This window comes from Thamnophis sirtalis, unplaced genomic scaffold, assembly GCF_051295495.1.
Source record: "Thamnophis sirtalis isolate CommonGarterSnake01/CBP01778 unplaced genomic scaffold, rThaSir2_p1.2 scaffold_5, whole genome shotgun sequence".
NCBI classification, from domain to species: domain Eukaryota; kingdom Metazoa; phylum Chordata; class Lepidosauria; order Squamata; family Natricidae; genus Thamnophis; species Thamnophis sirtalis.
In genome coordinates, this window is record NW_028261385.1 from 95,205,206 (window position 1) to 95,225,590 (window position 20,385).

Consider the following 20,385-nt stretch of genomic DNA (forward strand, 5'->3'; position numbering starts at 1 on the left):
GGCACTCAGAGATTTAGCTAAACACACTTTAACAGATCAAAGAGACAGAAGAGGGTGTTGGATCGTGTTGGTGTGCAAAAAGCATGCTAGCCCAGCTACAGGAGGCCCCCATCTATACCATAAATGTTGTCTGAAAATATTATTTTTAATCGGTATGAGTTGACACTGATTTGATAGCATACAGTGAAAGAACTTGTGAGTGCTCCTTACATAGAACTGATCATGTTAGAAATGTATCATTCTTGATTTATTTACAGGTAGTTCTCGAATTACAACCACATTTGGAACCATATACTAAGTGATGAGTTTGTTAAGTGAGTTGTGTCCAATTTTATGACCTTTTTTGACATGATTGTTAAGCAAATCTCATTCCCCCATTGACTTTACTTGTTGGGAGCTGACTGGGAAAGCAGTCGTATAAGTGTGAGAGCCAGTAGTAAAGCCACTTTTTTTAGTGCCACATAATGCTGAATGGTTACTAAATGAATGATTGTAAATTGAGGACCATTTGTATGGAATAAACTGTAATGAGCTGAATAGGTATATATGATAACTACTATATAAACCATGATGACTAGCTAAACAGTAAGTTACAACTAAGTACAGTGTGACTTTGTGCTATGTCTGACTCCAAATTGGGTTAATCTTTAAGCAAGACTTGTTTTTAACTGAAATAGCTATTTCCTTTCCAAGCTATTTTCCCCCCTACTCAGACTGAAGTCCAAAGGCCACTTACTTGGTGGTGGGTAAATTTTATTAAGTTCATTTGATGGGGGCTGGGGGTTAAAAAATCATATATATTCTCTTTTCATATTTTTCTTGAGTCAATATTGGTTGATTCCACATTGAAATGGGGGACAAAGGCAGAAGCTATTCAGTGAGTTCAGGTCATGGATGAAATCGTAGATAATTATAAAGCAATAAATAAGTCAAGTTTAGCTTTCTTCAAATTCAGTGGGGATAGGCTTGCAACTAAATTTAATCAGTCAATATAAATTCAGCATGAACTAGAATGAAAAACTTTCAGTATTTCAGATCTTTTCACCAGGCAGGATAATACCAGCATTAAAGAATAAAGGTTTCCCCTGTCCAGTTGTGTCCAACTCTAGGGGGCGTTGCTTATCTCAGTTTCTTAGCTGAGAAAGGCACCATTGTTTGAAGAGCCTTTCCAGCATCATGTGGCCAGCATGACTGTACCCTAAGGTGTGCATAATAGTTACCTTCCCACTGAAGTGGTACCTATTTATCTACTCGCATTTGTATGCTTATGAACTACTAGGTGGGCAGCAGCAGAGGCAAGTAGCGGTAGCTCACCTCATCACACAGTACTCAGGTATTAAACCCAGACTGTCAGCTTTGAAGCTGACAAACTTAGGGTCTTTAACTGCTGAACTATCATGCCCCCTGCTAATACCAAAATAGGGAAGGGGAAAACAACCCATCCAACCCAAAGTTTGAAGAGCATCATGAGTGTACTCACAAGATGGCCCTAAATTTATCTATATTTAGGTGAAGAACATTACCTAGTTGGAAGATTGTAAAGTCCTTGTTCAGTTTCCTGGTTGATATGTTCTCTGGAAGTTCTAGGATAGTTTCCTTCTATCTGTCTAGATAAAATATTTCAGCATGGCTCAGCACTTTTTCTTTCTTCTTTCTTTCTTTCTTTCTTTCTTTCTTTCTTTCTTTCTTTCTTTCTTTCTTTCTTTCTTTCTTTCTTTCTTTCTTCATTTTTAGGGCAATAATTGCCATCAAAAGCTAGAAGCACTTTATTTCATGCCCACTTGGAAAGCAATGATTGGCTAATTGAGCAATTTAGCTAGATTTTGTGCAATTCTGCTAGGCTTTTAGCATTATCAGACCCTGTGTTTACTAACACCCCCCCCAAAAAAAAACCCTGTGAAATTATGCTGTGGAGTTGAAAACACCATGGTCTACCAGCCTTGTCGGGTTTGACCTGAAGCTGTGCCTATTTATAGCTTTCGCTAGATCATCTGGCCCTTTCATTATTACTCCTCTTTTACCCTGGACCACCAAAATAGTTTTTATACAGGCCATTTCATTATTGTTTGTACTAATTATCATGGCACTTAGAAGGCAAAATTGCTTACACACAGATGGATTTCTGCTGTGGGTGGGCCTTCTATGATGAGAACCTTTAGCTGCTTATCACAAAGCTAAATTCAAGCGCCCTTCTTGGGGGACATCTTTTGGAAGATGTGACTAACATCTAGATCAGTGGTAGTCAACCTGGTCCCTATCGCCCACTTGTGGGCACTCCAGCTTTCATGGTGGGCGGTAGGGGTTTGCTGTAACTCTGCTTTATAAATTTTATAAAGTAAAGTTACTTCCCTACTTTATAAATCACTATTACTGTGGAACCGGTGGGCGGTTAGAAAATTTTATTACTAACAGAGATACAAAAATGGGCGGTAGGTATAAAAAGGTTGACTACCCCTCATCTAGATGCTGCAATTCTATGGAACCAGGCTTGGTGCAGTAATCTTCCTGAGAAGTTTTCCAGAAGGGAGACTTTGTGAATGCACTTGTACAGTGAAAGGTGGGTGGGGCACCCAAGTTACTGAAAGCAAAGGTTCACAACAGGGTGGGTTCCTACTGGTGTTGGTACCGGTTTGCTTCACATGCACTTCACACGAAGACCAAGAAAAAAAATCATGGCAGCAGAGACCAGGGAACCGGTTCGGGGGCATGGCCAGCCTAGGTCACTGCCAGTTCTGCGACTCAGGCCAAATTACCACGTGTTCGGCCGAACCAGTGCGAACTGGTAGGAACCCACCTCTGGTTCACACACATATATGTAGCTTTGGATCATTTCCCTCAATAAATGATTTATATATTACTTTGAATTGTTTAAGTGGGTTCTATTTATTAAATGTGTATGCCTTCCATCTCACTATCCAAACTGACTTCATAAATCACTTTATAACTAAGGTTGTTCTTATATCTCTAATTGTTTTACATTTCTATTTTTACTACATTGCAAGCCGCCCAAGGTGACTTTGGGCAGCTTACAACGTATTAAAAATATAAAATTTAAAAATAATTAAAATGATGAGGATTAAATACAGTTTAAAAACCTCATGTGTGAGCAGAGCGGGGTAGTGCTACCTCCAACCTAAAGTATCTTTATCTTTAGAGCAGGGGTGTCAAACTCAATTTCATTGAGGGCCACATCAGATTAGGTAATCGTATCTCTTCAGCCCTTATTCCTGACACTGGTACAGCACAGGGCTACGTGTTAAGTCCCTTACTCTATACCCGTGATGGCGAACCTATGGCACATGTGCTAGAGATGGCATGCAGAGCCCTTTCGGTGGGCACGCATGCCATCACCAGATGCTATTCTGGTTTCTGGCACGTCCATGCACACTGGCCAGCTGGTTTTCAGATTTCCGGCACTCCAGTGCACACATGTGCATGGATGCGTGCACATTCTGGTTTGGGCACTCAGTGCCAAAAAGGTTCGCTATCTCTGCTCTATACTCTTTATGTGCATTCCCACTCACACTAGTAATACTATTACTAAATTTTTAGATGATACATCTCTGGGGAGGATGAGTCTGCCAATCAATAGGTGGACCAGTTGGTGTGGAGACAGTAACTTGGTCCTTAACACCAATAAGGCATAGGAGCTTATAGTGGACTGTAGAAGGAATAGATCAGACATCCAGCCCTTGTTTATCAATGGAGACAGAGTGGAGCAAGTGGCCAGTTTTAACTTTCTGGGTGTTATCATAAAAGAAGACCTGACCTGGGGCGCTCACATTGCAGGACTGTGTCATGCTATATCATGTGGTGTGCTTAAAACAATATGGAAGTTGCATCCCTTTCTCTTGAGTCCAAATTGAACAAAGTTGTCTAGCAATTTAGTCCCCTAGAACAATCAGAAGAAATGTGATCTCAGGGACTTAACTATTAAAACAGCAGTAGAAATGAGAAAATGTTTTGAAGAAATAAGTCAAGGAATGAACTAGAGTTCCTTAATTTCATGATTCAGTAAAACTTAATGTTTAATTTAACTGAGAATATTGAAAATTTTTAAAAATGTAATACTTGATTAAATCACTTCTGAATTACAAAATCACATAGACTCCTTTTGGTATCGTCAGTTAAAGTTAATATTGCAAGAATTAAGATTCCAATTGAAAAAAAAATATGACAGGACATTTTCAGGACATGCATAAAAATTAAATTTTGCTGCTGGATCACTGTAGTGTGACATCATAAAATCATGTTCCATTAGTCCTATGGAAGACTAAACAGAATTAATGGAATTGTAACTGATTAGAGCTAGTGATGTACCCATCTGGGAAATAATTTTATTAATGAATTTATGAGATTCATAAATGGCCTTATTCCAAATGAGAAAATGTACATTTCAAAATAAAAATAGTTTTGAGGAAAAACTTGCTATTTCTTGGTTAATACTAAAATGTTAGAAGCATCCTTATGCTTTGCAAAACTATTAGCTTGGATCTTCATAAAAGCAATCCCAATTGCATTTATGTATTTATTTGTAAAATGTATTGCCCCTTCCCTTTACCAGAGGATAGCTCTATTTTTTAATGAGTTCTGCCTAAATATATCACTGCTTAAGCAATTAATTTGACCAGTCAGGTGCCGTTTCATGTTTGATAAAATATCTCAGAAGTCTCCAGGTGCTACCAGCCTGAAGTATACCTTTCTGCCAGAAAATAGGGGACATGTTCATCTTGAAGATCACAGCTCCTAAGAGAAGTAATATCCATAAAACTTTTTAAACACCAGGTTAAGAAACCAATTTTATTTGTAAAACAGGACCTGTATATAAAAATGCTGCACAATCAAGGTATACAAAAATACAAAAATTTGTTTCTCTTTACAATTCTAGTTGCAAGTTCAAACCCAAAAGCATCTCTTTTCTCAAGGCTTTCAGCAAGCAGGGAACACAAGTTTGTGGAGCCTGGAATGCAGGAATTGGGATGATGTCAGTGGTGAGTCTAATCCAGGCCTCCTATCTTGAGTCATTGTTGAAGTAGAACTCAATGGCAGATAACCTTGGAGGAGCTACTTAAGTGTCTTGCCGTTCCTTTTCTGTTTGTGGTCCAATTGCTGTGGTTTTCAATCTGCTAAGTCCAGATTTCTTTGACAATAAATATAATTTCATTGACTTACAACAATCTACATCTGAAGTTAAGTGCCAGGGCAAAGCTACAAAACTTCCTCCTGTATATTAAGGCTCCTCCTCATAATTCTCCTCCAATATCATTACAGTAACATGTAATATTTACATTAAAGAGATTTAAAGCAGTGCTCTAGATTAAGCCTAGACTAGTACCTTGGTTCCTGCTAAAATGTGCATTCCAAACCTTGATTTGTGTCAGCTACCTCTAAATGAAATTTCATGGCATAATTCACATTGGTAAAATCAGCATGTTAGCAGGAACAGAGGCTAATCTAGTTTGTTAAACTTATTGGATTATCTGACTGACTGAGAAAAGATTATTCTTCTTTTAAACTGTCCTGAATTTTATTGCAAGTAGCCTGAAAAGATTTGAGATGTTATATGATTTATAAAAATTAATTGAAGCATTTAGTTACACAGCAAAGACTGTCAGTTAATTACAGAATGCTATGTTTCATTCAGCAGCAGTTTGAAAAGGTCTCATCCTTTGAAAGGAAGCACAGAATCAAAACAGCCATATATAAAAACACTGGTAGCCAGTCACCTTGTCTCTACACCTATTTCATAACTGTTAGCTAAGCTTACCTAGAACAGTAGCTCTTCTCCCAAAAGATTCTCTGGAGTGATTCAACTACTGAGGCATTCCTTTTTTTTTATCTCCACATCTGCATTTAGTGCAATAAAGTTTAAAAATTTTACTCTGAAATATTTACTTTTATATTAACAAAAATAGTTTCTTTAAAAAATTGTAACAAAAGAATATATAGCATAAAACAGATCATGAAATTATTCTCTGCAATTACACTATAAGCATTTATCATTACATCAAGCCAAACAGAGAAATATTAGCATTCATTACATAGTAAATTTCAGAATGAAGAAAGGAATTTAACACACAAAACTGATTACTTCATAAATGAAAGCTACCAACAGGCAATGAAGTTCTTCCAGAGGTCTCTGGCTATTCATATTAATAGGGAAGGAGCCTTGTCAAACTCTGGAACCTTCTGGAAAGCAAGGTTTACCAATCATGCTTTTGTCTTGATCTAATACAAAAACCAGAAGCAGAAACACATTCCTGGTTATTACTTCAAACTACAGGATGTTTCCCCATAAAAGTACCATCTTGCACCGTAAGATGTAAAATAGTTGTTCTGGCCCAATCATGCTAGCTTTTGTTGTATAATGATTTTTGGTGAGATGATCAGGAACAAACTTAGCAGTTTGTCTCCTGGTTATGGACCCCATGCAAAAGAAGCAGCCAGTTTTCTCAATTGCTTCCTCAATTACTTACAAAGTTATAACTTGACTAACATAAAAGTTGATTATCTCAAGGACTATACTGTATCTTAGAACATCCCTAGAAAGCTGATCTATAATAAGAATCAATCTTCTAATGAATGAGGGACATGGATCAAGCCTCAGAATATATGAGAAGAAAGCAATATCCTAAAAGTGAAAGGCTATTGATAAAAAGGAAGTAAATGATCCCAACTGTTAAAAGGTAGAAACTTCATGGAATTAGAGTATGAAGATGATCTACTCTCAAGAATGTTTCAAAAATCAATTTCTGTTATAGATCAATCATTCAAATATTTCACATGGTACCAAATGCCTTCCCATAGTTCTATTCAGAAACCAACATGATCAAAGGAAAACCAAGATGTGCTTTTCGAGAATGCATGATTAATATGAAAGTATCCTGATGGCCCAAAACATCTTTCTATCAAAAAACGTAGAGATTTCCATGTGTTTCCAGTCAAATAGGAGACAAATTGTACATGATAGCAAACAACTATCATTGATGTTGAATGAGAGTTGCAGAAAGGCAAATGGATTTAAAGTACAGCATAGATTGGCAGTAAAAGTTGCTGAATTATTCTCCTATCTGTACTTACTTTCCTATTTTCTTCTAGTGAAATTCCAAGATAACATTTACTAAAGTTTGGGGCAGGTGTAGAGATAAGGGCTGATGAAAGAATAAAACAATCTATTAGGATACAAGTAGAGTTATCAGACCATTACTTTATGAAACTGGGAAGGGGATAGAGGATACTGTAAGAGGCATTGGTTAGACTGAGTAAAAGCAGGGAATGCAAAAGAAAAACAGATATCTATTTCTCAGAGGAGAAAAGATTGGTAACTTACCAAGATAAATGAAATAACATTTGGCAATTAAGCACAGAGAAGAAATTTTGTTGATATATTTCTTTAAAGAGAAACATCCCCAATAGTATCTTCTCATATCAATTTGTCATTAAATATCATTTGAATAGTTTATTGTCCATTTTTCATCTGAATGAATGGATAAACTTTCCGTCTCAAATTTAAGATACTATGTTATCAGGAAAAAAAGAGATTAAAAAGGCCAACAATGTCAATTTAAGATCAAGATTCAATGTAAAATATATATTTGCATTCTTGGCTCCAAAGATTGAAAAGATACTTATCAATTCCCAAATAAATTTAGAACAATAATGTTACTACCATCCAAACAAATCTTGGTTTGGTACAAAAGAAAATTAATCAGTTTCCATATACCCAAGAAGTTCTGATATTCTCCGCATACACTTTTAGGAGGACAAGAGTCTCAGTATTTAGCAGATTACTAAAACAATTACAAAAAATTATTCTAAAAATGAAGGAAGATGGAATGGGAGAGAAATATTGCTTTCTGGAAGTTTCTGAAGTATTCATGTGGCTCTCAGGTCCCATGATCATGAATATACAGAGACTACTTTAAGACCTACATTATATACTAAGACAGTGACATTTCAAAATGATGTTTATGTGCTCTTTCCTACTATACTCCACTAAATTACCAAATGTATAATGAAATATGTCCCAGATATGGGTCAACAGTAACAAAACAAAACCAAAAAAACCACAAGCAACGTACAGTACTTATTTTTTGTATAGTAGTACAGTTTGTCTCTACTCTTTAAATCTTTCCATATTGTTATGAACGAACAACAATGGAGCATATCTAAGGCTGAGCATCAGAATGTTGTTATTAAATTGTTTAAGTGAAGAATCTACTTAGTTCAAATAAAAAACAATGTGCAAAGGACAAGATTAAACCTAACAGGGAAAATAAGATAACACAGGACGGAAGTTGCATATTAAACTCATTCTTCCTCATACATCTTTAGTTTGTCCTTCACAGATTCAGGGGCTGTCTCAATATCTTAATACCTGAGGAGTTGGGTTGTGTTTTTTTTAATGTCTTAAATTATATAATACAAAAAAATCTGAATATGCTAAACTTACTTGATCCTATTGTACAAAGAAGCAACAAAATCTGACATGATTAATGTATTATCCATTCTGATTCTAATTAATAAAAAAGTGTAACAAAGGGTTTTTTTTTCCTCCCAGAACCGCCATTACTCACTGAATTCTAAACTGTTATGTTAATTAAAAATAAAAATGTGGGGAAATTATTTGACCTACTTATTTTATTCCAAATGTGAAAATCTTGCATTATTGTTTTTAAATATTGTGGAATTCTCCTCCAAATTTTGAAATCTCTATTGGATTACAATCATAACATCTCCACAAACCACAATGATTTTTTAAAAATGGAACAATGATAAAAGTTGCTTGTAAAAGCCACCCGTATGAAAAGAGTACATGTTTCACAAAAATAATCATTAAAAAAGTATTAAATCCCTGTTCCTTTTCTCTGATTTTGGCTGCTTTTTAAATAATATAGATATAGATATATATAGAAGAGAGATAGCTAGAGAAAGAGAGAAATAGATATTGTTTTGGAATGTCAATGGTTTCCATATTGGCTGACCAGCTTCAAGATGAACTTGCTCCAGAGACCTGGAAAAGAAGTTATAAATTGAGGGGGGGAAGTTAAAAATTAAACATGTTTCTAGATCAAGAGCATAATTAAGAAACAATACTAATTTTAAAATTATAACTACATTTAAATTTTAAATAGACACAGTATTGCATTTCTTTGGTGAAAAAAATGTGGGAAATTGGAGGTTTTTAAAACAAACACACATGCATCATAGCAGAGAAATACAGAGGATAAAGAAGAATCTGTTTCTTTGACACAGATGTTTAAAGTTCAACTTGAAAGCTTTAGACAATATTTATACATATATATTTATGGACTGTAGTTGCTTACTATAATTTATTTCATTGCATTTCTTTCAAGGAGCTTAGGATGGCTTCCATGGTTCTCTTCCCAGAAGAGGCATTTGGGCCACCAAACTTAATGCCAACTGTACAGGATTAAAATATTCCCAACAAATGACTGTTCAGCCTCTGAGGCTCTCTCTTGGATGCAGAGTAGTAGTCCTGCTGTTTCGGATAGGGCATTTTAATTGTAAAGTTGCATGTGAGTCAGTTACGGGAAAAGAGCAGGGAAGGAAACTTTCTGACCCAGTGCAATATCTCCAAAGTAGGTGCTAATTCAGAAAAAACAAATACTCATATGTTTTAATTTCAATCCGACTACAAACTACAGTAATAATGCTTTGTTAATGAACTTGCTCTTGTCTCTGAGTTATTGATACTCAGTTATAAGCAAGTACGTTTTTCAAATCAAGGAAGCCTACATGATATATTTATTCATTAGTCATAAAACAGAAGAACAATGGTAAAGAAAGGAGATGGGGATGGGGTAAGAAGCAAAACTAGGAAAAATGATATTTTAGCAGGTTGAAAGGAGTTTCTGTATCTATTTCCTTACTGATAGGGGAAATAGCCTATCATGAAGCCTAAATGAAAGACTACTGACTACACTGCTTTTATTTTGTTTCAAAGAGGTGCTCTACAATGCCTCAATGAGGCAAAGCTGTGATGCAATTTACTAAGGTGGTTTGTTCAAGCTTTCATCAAAGCAGAACATCCCCTCAAAGAAATCTATAACTTGATTGTTGATACTAACAGAAATAAAATATGACAGTTCTACTTCCATTCACTCCTGAGCTTTCCAATCAAATATATCAGAAGTTCAGTTGCAGAAATCACAGATCTAGCAGTGAATGTTCGCCATCTTTACAGTGAAGAGTAATGTGATCTGGATGTGGCTGCAGGCTCTTGCAGGATTCCATTAGCAACCCAGGACAGAGCAGTGGAAGAGATATCAGAGGTAGAATATCTAGGCACTTTACTTGTAGGTCTGATATTTCAAGAGTACTTGGTAGCGCAGTGGTTAGAATGCAGTATTGCAGGCTAACTCTGCCCAAAACCAGGAGTTCGATGTAGGTTAATTCAGTCTGCCATCCTTCTGAGGTTGGTAAAATGACACAGATTGTTGGGGGCAACAGGCTACCTCTGTAAACCATTTAGAGAGAGCTGTAAAGCACTGTGAAGTGGTGTGGCACAGTGGTTAGAATGCAGTACTGCAGGCTACTTCTGCTGACTGCCGGCTGCCTGTAATTTGACAGGTCGAACCTCACCAGGCTCAAGGTTGACTCAGCCTTCTGAGGTCAGTAAAATGAGGAGCCAGATTGTTGGGGACAATATGTTGACTCTGCAAACTGCTTAGAGAGGGCTGTAAAAGCACACTAAAGCGCTATATAAGTCGAAGTGCTATTACTATTTGCTACTGTTAAAATAAGCACTTTCCCTCTGTTTTTAGCCCTTAGAATTCTGTGAATACTACTAGTAGCCTTGGTGACATAAACACAGGAGAAGAATGAAGATACTGTTCCTTTCAGCTTACTTTTATGGGAGGCGCTCTCAGCTGTGACAAAAACTCTGCCATCCAGGTAATAGGCAAGCTCACAAACAGAAAAAGCAGAACATCCTGAGTGACACAAATGGCAAACACTTCTTCTGAAGAAGCACAGTCAGTGAAAATAGAAAGGGATAGGAAGTACAAATGAAATTCTTGGAAAAGAGTAGCTATTTCTTCTCTTGGACCTACCATTGGTTTGAGCTCCTTGCCTTCACCTCCATTCCCCCGGCCAGCTTCTTTCAATGCTTTTCTGCTGTTCTCCACAAATTCCTGAAAAATAGTTGGGGAAAATTCACTGCATTATTTTCTGGAACCTAAATACTAAATCCTTTTCTATCATGGTTTTAAAGAAGATCTGGCATTGATGATAATTGCATTATATCTTCCCCAAACTTCTAAGTCACCAACTCTCAGATAGGACAAGAAAAATTCTCTGCTGCTTGGGCAATTGTGCTGTTGCTCTCTAAAGACTTTCCACTCTTCAGTTTCCTCCCAGTGTTAGCTTTGTTGTCTGGGCAAATGACCTGCTGCTAATGCACTTATTGGACACTCTCTTCTCTTTGGCTGCTAGGAAGTAGTAATGTCAGTGGATCCTTGACATTTATCCAAAAGAACCCTTCTGACAATCACATGTTAAAGGTTAAGCCATTTGAAATGCCAAATTATGGTTTAATGTTCTTGCAATAAATTCTATAACTGATACACTTTCCCTAATGCTTTCCGCATTTTAGTATTTATTAATTTTATTTATGATATATTTAATGAGAGAAGTGAGTGCTATAGTGGTTAAGCTGCATCAGGTCCTACTTTTAATTCTCTTCCCAGCCCAACCTATCTCATAACATTGTTTATAGAAGAAAACAGGAGGAGGTGCACAATGAGCCACGGTGGTGCAATGGTTAGAGTGCAGTACTGAAAGCTACTTCTCCTGACTGCCGGCTGATTGCAATTTGGCAGTTCAAATCTCACCAGGCTCAAGGTTGACTCAACCTTCCATCCTTCTGAGTGGGTAAAAGGAGGACCTAAATTATTGGGGGCAATAGGCTGACTCTGTAAATTGCTTAGAGAGGGCTGTAAAGCACTGTAAAGTAGTATATAAGTCTAAGTGCTATTGCTATGTATGCTTCAATGAGCAATTCTATGTGGTCTGAAAACTCAAGTAGCTTGTAATATATCTCACAAAAGAGAACCACTGGAAAAGCCATAGGTTTCTCCAAAACTCTTAATGATGCTAAAGAGCCTACAACACTTCTTAGTTTACATTTTAAAAATGAATTGGAAGACTGATTTCCTTATTCAGCTGTGCAGACAGCTGCAGCATGGAAAAGACATATCTGGGTGAATGTAAGCTATTTTCATTAAATCACAGAAAACAAAACAAAAATATTTGGAAGCTTGTCAAATAACTTCCAACATGGCGTGGAATGAAAACAAATATCCGTTAACATCAAATAAACTAGCCAACATTTCAAAATAAGAGTTCCTAAGGGAAGCATCATCCAACAACCACTGTGCTAGTATTTTTGCAGTTAATGATTCCTCCTACCTAGGCGAGTGCAGGAATACAGAAGAAGGGCCTCACCATAAGGACTTTATCCATGTAGAACTCCTTTCCAGGACTGCCATCATTATACTTGGTGTCAATGGCAAAGCACAAGAAAAGGACATCCACTACCATTTCATAAATAGACAGGAAACAATGGGCAACCAGGAATGCAAATAGACAGACAATGATAAGGGGCAGCACCCACACCGTGTAGTCCCGCTGGTAATTCAGCAGCATGATTCCTGCCAAGCCTGTGCTGCACACAATTAAGACCTAGGGAGACAAAAAAGCAAAGAGTTGAGAAAGCACAGAGCAAAGACATTGCTGATTGCCAAAGGACACCTCACCTCCAGGTTTTAGGTGACCAAATGAACTACTAAAGTCTGTCAAATCTCAGCCTAAATCATTTAAAAAAAAATAACAATGGACTTTAATAATGAAGTATTTATTCCTTCTCCCTCTCTTTTGCATATGTTATGCTAGCTTTTTAATTACTATTTCGATCAGGAACTTTTTTGATCAGGAACTTTATAGTAGAACAAGTGTTACCTCTTAGTACAAGAATAAAAAAAAGGTTTAGTTGTACCAAACTAAACGTTTTAATTCTTCATTAATGGATAGTTTGTCTTCTCTTCATATCATTTCTAGCCAATAAAGCAAGGCATCAGACTTGGTAAAGACTGGGCCTGAAACTAAAATTGTTTGCAAAGGTTCAGTTCTCATATATGTATTAATTATTTAATCCAAACTCTAATTCTAATAATATAATGGCTCTTTCCTAGTAATTAGTGCTAACTATATCAAACACACACACACACACACACACACACACACACACACACACACACACACGGCAATTTTCTTGGGGGGCAATTATTTTTCTTAATACTAGCAGTGTAGAGATTCATTATATTTTTTCCAAACAATTGTAGTATGCAATTTAAAAAAAAAAATACTCTCAATTGAAATTGAGCAGCACTAAAGGCCAACTAAAGTTGACCTGAAGACTTGAACACTGGAACAGCAACACAACACACTGTGACAATTTAAAATTTGTGTGAGAGAGAGTTTAGTTAACTACTGTGCTATTTTCCGAAGTATCCTCTGGAGATACTAGAGTCAGACCAATCCCCAAATCTCTTCAACTGTTTGAAAATGGAAAGTTAATTTAATTCTATATTTGTATGTTTTAGAAAAGTAATGTGATCAGTTTCAATATTTTTTTCACTTATTTAAGAAATGCAAGCCTTGAAACAAGGATTTTCAAATGCATTTTCAAAGTGTGACTCATGCTGTTTATGAAAGATACTTATAAAAATAGATCTTTGCATCCTAAAACAATGTGAAAGTTGGCTTAAGCAAAAGAAACATAGAAATGTGCTGATTTGATACCACTGCTACAGTGGTTAATGGGAATTAAAAACAAGCTTCAGCATTTCTAATTAGTATTGCTAGTTCCGGTAAGCAGAATAACAGACTAGACATTGGAGGCCTTCTAGCCAACCCTCTGCTCAAGCAGTAAACCATATAACATTTCAGACAAATGGTTGTCCAATCTCTTCTTAAAAACCTGTGTTGGAGCACCCACAAATGGGAGGCAAGTCTGATTATCTGTTCTAACTGTCAGGAAATTTCTTCTTAGTTCTAGGTTGCTTCTCTCCTTGATTGGTTTCTGTTGTGACTCAGCAGATGTCTGCTGTGAGTCTTTTCGGGATACAAGATTCATTATGCAGCTGGGGCTGGTTAGAGGCAAGTTTGGAGATAAAAGGATGGATGCTGCCACGCCCTAGTCACTGGAGTCATACGTGTGTTCCTTGTTTGGTACAGCATTGCTTGATTATTAATCGTGATTTATGGAAGATACACTTGGATAAGTGCTTTCTGTTTCTTGTAACCCTGATTCAAGGCTACACTGGAGAAGTGCATTGCTTGTAAGAGTTTTTGTTTTGCATTCTTGTCGGAGACTTGTATTTATGTTATTTTTGGGCTCGAAGCCAGTTTGAACTGTGAACTGATAAAGAAAAGTTCCTTTTAAGTTTTTTGTCTGGCCATTTGTTAAGAGCCGTGAAGGGGGAACAGAACAGGTTTCCATCCATCACTTCTTGTCTGGACTTAAGGTGTTCTGGAGAATAGGTTGACCCCTCTTCTTTATGGCAACTCCTTAGATATTGGAACACTGCTATCACATCACCCACTAGCCCAGTGATGGCGAAGAATTTTCACCTCGGGTGCCAAAAGCATGTGTGCACGCTATCGCACGCACTCGTGCCCACCCCATAATTTAATGCCCCTCCATGCCATGCCCCCAGCGCATGTATGCACGACACCCCCCTGCTGCCCTGTGCATGCGTGCACGGCTTTCCTGGAGCCTGGGGAAAGTGAAAACGGCCTCTCCCCTCTGGAGGCCGGAAATGGCCCATTTTCCCACTTTCAGTGGGCCCGGTAGGTCTGTTTTTCGCCTTCCCAGGCTCCAGAGGTTTTCTAGGAGCCTGGGGAGGGCGAAAACGCTCTCCCCTGCCCCCCCGGAGGCCCTCCTGAGGCTGGAAACGGCCCATTTTCTGACTTTCAACATTGATCTTTGGCTGTTTTTTGCTCTCTGGAGGCTTCCCTGGTCTGCGAAAAACAGACCAACATGCAAACTGGAAGTTTGGGAACGTTGCCCCTTGGGCCATTTTTCGCCCTCCGGAGGCTTCAGGAAGATTCCCTGAAGCCTCTGGAGGGCGAAAAACACCCCAACGCACAAATCAGAAGTCTGTTCCTGAACTTTCCGTTTGCGCATTGGGCCATTTTTCATGCTCCGGAGGCTTCAAGGAAGCCTCCAGAGGGCGTAAAACGGCCAAAAATCAGTGCCCAAAATCATCTGGCCAGCACACACATGCGCGCGGGGGCTGACAGGGCAATGCCTTGCGTGCCCTCAGAAATGGCTCTGCCATAGTTTTGCCCTCATGGCCCTAGTCTTTCTTTTCATTAACCTAGACATATCCAATTCCTGCAACCATTTTTCATGTTTTAACCTCCAGTCCCCTAATCATCTTTGTTCCTCTTCTCTGCACTCTTTCTAGAATCTCAACATTTCTTTTATGTCGTGATGACCAAAACTGGATGCAGTATTCCAAGTATTGTTAAGGCATTATAAAATGATATCAACTCTTCAGATAATCTTGATTCTATCCCTTTGTTAATGCAACCTAGGACTGCATTGGCTTCAGCCATCTGAAAATGTAACTTTCCTGCCCTTTCTTTACCTTTCTAGTACATGTCAAATTCAATTCTAAATTAATACTCCAATGCACATTATGGCATGCATATTTTATTTATTATATTTATTATCTCAACTTATGTAACTATCATATATTAACGATCATCTCACTACCTAATATATTAGTGGGATTACAAAGCCTCCACTTGGAAGTTTAATTGGTACAACATGATTTTTTTAATTATAATGAGGAGAAACGATTTTATAACTATGACTCCAATGCTTTATGAAGGTTTGAGATGTTTTTGATAATGCAGGTACTTAAAACTTTTCAGTTAAAGGCAAACTTTTTAACGTTGTAATCAAATCATGTTTTCTTCTCTAATTATATAAAGACACTATTAAGTTCATCACCAATCCAACTGGAATTTTAGAAAGAATATGTTAGGAAATATCCCAAATCATTAGCATTCAAGTGCATATTCAAACTTCAGCTCCTTTTCACATCTTATGGTAATATCAGCACTATACCACACACCTTGGTCAGCTTCTTCCTATTTGAAATGAGATTACTCACTAATCCTCGGGTCCTTGATTAAAAAAGAACTCAAAATACAATACAACAATGAGTAGCACAGACATCTGTGTTGTCAAGTGCTAATTTTAGGTGAATCAGTTAACTGAATCTTGCCCATACACGTTTCTCACAATGTCCTTGTTGCTGTGGATACACTTTTTAACAGCTGTAGACATTTGTTCACATTGCTTCATTTAAACAGAAGATATACTTTGGGTGTAACTGTATCAGTAACGGGATAGTATAGTGTAGAGGCTTTTCAAAGCATAGAATCTATTACTTTTTTAAAAAAATGAAATAGTTCTGTATAGAAAATTATCTCTCTTCCAGTGAAATTTGTGGTGGTTATTCTCTTGAATCAGAACCCCACTATATTGTTATGGAACCCCACAAGTTCTGTAGAACACTGATTAAATAACCTGCTGAAATGCACTATGAGAGATGGTTTTAACTCCTCCAGACTGCAAAAGTAGGTACAATAGCATTTTATGCCACACAGGTAAGTAAACATGATGTATATACTGATTACCAGAGCATTATAAAGATATAAGAGATGCGTCATTTCAATCCAGATTTCACAGTGTCCGGAAATCAGCTCTCTGCTTTGGAGCCACTGACTAAAGTCAACCTGGACACCTCACTGGCTTTTGTTTTCTCTGAATGCCATTTCCAGAAAGCAACCACCTTAACATTTTTGGTTGAAGGCATCAAGGCAGAGCACCTCCCCTTTTCCATGCGAAGACAGCTGGAAGAAGCAGTGTCACTGTGCAATGCACACTGGATACCAACAGATATCAGAACCATATTGTTTGGGTTCAAATAAACAAGGCTATTTGGAGAGGGTTTTTGACATTTTTTTCACCACTCAATCCTACCTTTCCAAGAAAGAGCATGAAGTCTCCCACTGTGTTTATAGCAGCCACTCGCAAAGCATTCTCCACTAGTATCACAAAGGCATCCTTTGCTGAAGTGCAGAAATTGGTACTGTTGATAGCTGTGGCTGTATATGCATTCTGGGCAAGAAAGACACCGTTGAATTGGTCAGACCTTGTTCTACTCAAATTTTAAGCTCTTCCTGTTTAAAATCTTTACATTACATGACATTACATGACATTACATTGACAAATATCTCTCACCCCTCGGTCCTTATCAGAATGAAGAAGATCTATATGAATCTGTTCAATAGGCCAAATTAGTTTTTTAGCAAGATATAAACAGCCAAACTGATGCACTTCCAATATCCCCTCTATTTTTCCTGCAAAGTTGCCAATGTACTTAGCGTTAACTATGTCACCATAAACACGTTTGCTTCAGAAACTATATTTTGTGGCAGCAAGAGATAAAAGCAGATAGCATGGATATAAATCTGGGATGTGGTTAAATTTGTTTATGTCTGGATAAATCACAAATTAGTGTAATGCCTATACTAATTCTTTTGGGGACTAATAAAAAGACTGTTTTCAGTTAACAATTCTTGCATAAAAATGGTTAATTTCTGCAAGCTGTTTTTTTTAAAAAAAAAGATGTACCTTAGAAAGGAAGGAAAGGATATTAATAATTTTAAAGTACTGAAGCACAGGAGAATTTAGTCCAATATTTTCATATTGACTTGAAGTTTATTTTTCTATTTAAGAATTTTAGTTTTTGAAAAAAGAATGAGGACAACTAGGTTGAATAGATCTAAGTAACAAATTATATAACTAACTCATTATACAAGTATTTTCATAAAACTGGCAAATACCATAAAGTTAAAACAACAATTGTAAAATTATAATATAGCAGTCAAAGGATATTTGATGTAATTCAGTGGTCTCCTTCAACAACATGAGATTCTAATTATAATCCTTTCCTTTCTAAAATGATACCTAAATATGAAAAAAAAACTTTTTACTCTTTTTGTTATGAGTTCATTCTGCAATCCATTCAATCTCTACACAAATTTATTTCAGCACTCAAACCTGAGCCATGGTGGTGTAGCGATTAGAATGCAATATTGCAGGATAACTCACTGCTTACTGACAGGCTCAAGGTTGACTCAACCATCCATCCTTCCAAGGTGGGTAAAAGAAGGATCCAGATTGTTGGGGGCAATATGCTGACACTCTAAACCGCTTAGAGAGGGCTGTAAAATACTGTCAAGCGGTATATAAGTCTAAGTGATATTGCTATTTTATTACAAGCACCATCCTATCTAAAACATATTTGTTCTTATTTTGTGCCAAGGAACCTCTTGCATTTTAATTTCAGCAAAGGCATTTATGTCTTTAGTGCACAGGTACTAGAATAATTATTTCATCCTCTGCTTTAAATATGATCTTACCTGATTTAAGTAAGTCAGGCACTTTTCTAAACACCAAAGGCAGCAAATGCAGGCTTTTAGAATACATCGAGCACAGACATTTTCCTAAGGTAATAATATTAATATCAATGATGAAGAAAAAGAAAGAAAATGCATTTTAATAGAGCACAGAATGCTTTTTTAGATGAAAAGTTTCAAATATAGGATTCAGTTTACATAATACTTTCTTGAAGTTAAGATCTAATTTAATAATTATTATGCTATGTTATATAAAGCCAAATCAAATATGCAAGACATCTGCCATTTCTTTCCATGCAACGTAATCTATATATATACCAGGGGTGGGTTCCTGCCAGTTCTAACCTCTTCTATAGAAGAGGTTCCACAAATCTACAGTGCTGTTTAGAACTGGTTCCAGCTCCCTCCCCCTGCCCGTCCGCACATCATCAAGATGAAGAGAGAGAGGAGGAATTCTGGGAGTTGAAGTCCACAAGTCTTAAAGCTGTCAAGTTTGAACACCCCTGGGTTTTTTTTCTAAAGGGTTAAGGGTGCAAGGGTCTTGTAACTTGACAGCTTTAAGACTTGCACACTTCAATGCCAGAGTTCCTGAGCCAACATGGCAGGAAGAGGAATTCTGGGAGTTGAAGTCCACAAGTCTTAAAGCTGTCAAGTTTGAACACCCCGGGGCTTTTTTTCTAAAATGTTAGGGGTGCAACGGTCTTGTAACTTGACGGTTTTAAGACTTGCGTGCTTCAAATGCCAGAGTTTCTGAGCCAACATTTTGATTGCTAAGCAAGAGCATTGTTAAGTGAGTTTCACCACATTTTACAAGTTGGCCACGCCCACCCAGTCACATGGCTGGCAAGCCACTCCCACAAAGCAGGCCACACGTACAGAAGAGGTTCTAAAAATTTTTGAAACCCACCACTGATATATACTTATAGGAAGAAATCTCTGGGTAAACCTGGCTACAGTGGGATTACTGGAACCCTACTACTTCCATTATTGCAATGATGATAAAAGCCATAGCTGCTAACCAAAAAATGGTTATAGCTCAGTGACGTGTGGTGAGGATTACAGTTGGTGAGGCAAGAGCGCAGCAGCGGTGAGAAGCAACGTCTCCGCCACTGTGTCCAACAGGCGTCTCGCGTTTATGGAGGACATAAATGCGAGATGCCTGTCGGACACAGCACCAGGGGTTGCTTCTCTCGTCGCTGGCTCTGCCACCTCGCCCTTCCGCCTCCTCCGTCCCCACCGCGAGACGCCTGTGACACAGCGGCGAGGGTTGCTTCTCTCGCCGCTGGTTCTGCCGCCTCGCCCCCCCGCCTCCTCCGTCCCCGCTGCGAGACGCCTGTGACACAGTGGATGACTCTGCTTAAATGTTTTTAAAATGTTTTTAAAAAGCCTCTAAGCCCTCTGCAGGAGGAGACGAGAGAATCACGTGCCTCATTTGCATAAGAAATGTTTCGCTTTTTAACCGTTGCTTAACTCTTAAAAGGCGAAAAATTCCTTATGCAAAGGAGGACCATAGTTCTCTAGCCTCCCCCTACAGTTAACACTAAGCAGACTCAAAGTCACTGTGACTTGGAGTCTGGCAGCAACTACCTTGGCCTTTTTAATTATTTTAAAAAATTCTTTCCTTTTCTTCATGAGACTGGTGAGGCCCCGCCTCCCCTGCCTCCAGTGACTGCACGTCCCTGTTATAGCTTAATACTAGCTTAGGTCGTAAGTATATAAGTACCTTGTATACTGTTCAGAATTTGATAATATCTAAACATCTTTAACAATTTATAAACAAAATTGCTGAACAGATAATCTTCACTTAGTGACCCTAATTAGGACTGGAATTTCTATTGCTAAGAGATATGATTGTTAATA

At 37.7% G+C, this 20,385-nt stretch overlaps 1 protein-coding gene across 2 annotated transcripts in view; it reads right to left on the reverse strand.

Annotated features, from left to right (window-relative positions):
• Positions 1 to 4,786: 4,786 nt before the first annotated feature.
• Positions 4,787 to 20,385, reverse strand: part of SLC44A1 (solute carrier family 44 member 1) — a 117,392-nt gene continuing 101,793 nt past the window's right edge. Inside the window, exons 12-16 of one of the 2 annotated variants that reach the window (XM_087716221.1) lie at positions 18,529 to 18,612; positions 17,084 to 17,221; positions 12,469 to 12,705; positions 11,076 to 11,156; positions 4,787 to 9,013 (exon numbers count right to left, since the gene is read on the reverse strand). In XM_087716221.1, coding sequence (XP_087572347.1) covers positions 8,990 to 9,013; positions 11,076 to 11,156; positions 12,469 to 12,705; positions 17,084 to 17,221; positions 18,529 to 18,612 — 564 coding nt within the window. In that variant the 3' untranslated portion in view covers positions 4,787 to 8,989. Of the gene's footprint in view, positions 9,014 to 9,038; positions 11,157 to 12,468; positions 12,706 to 17,083; positions 17,222 to 18,528; positions 18,613 to 20,385 lie in introns of those variants that run through there. The other variant, XM_087716220.1, reaches the window with a different exon arrangement.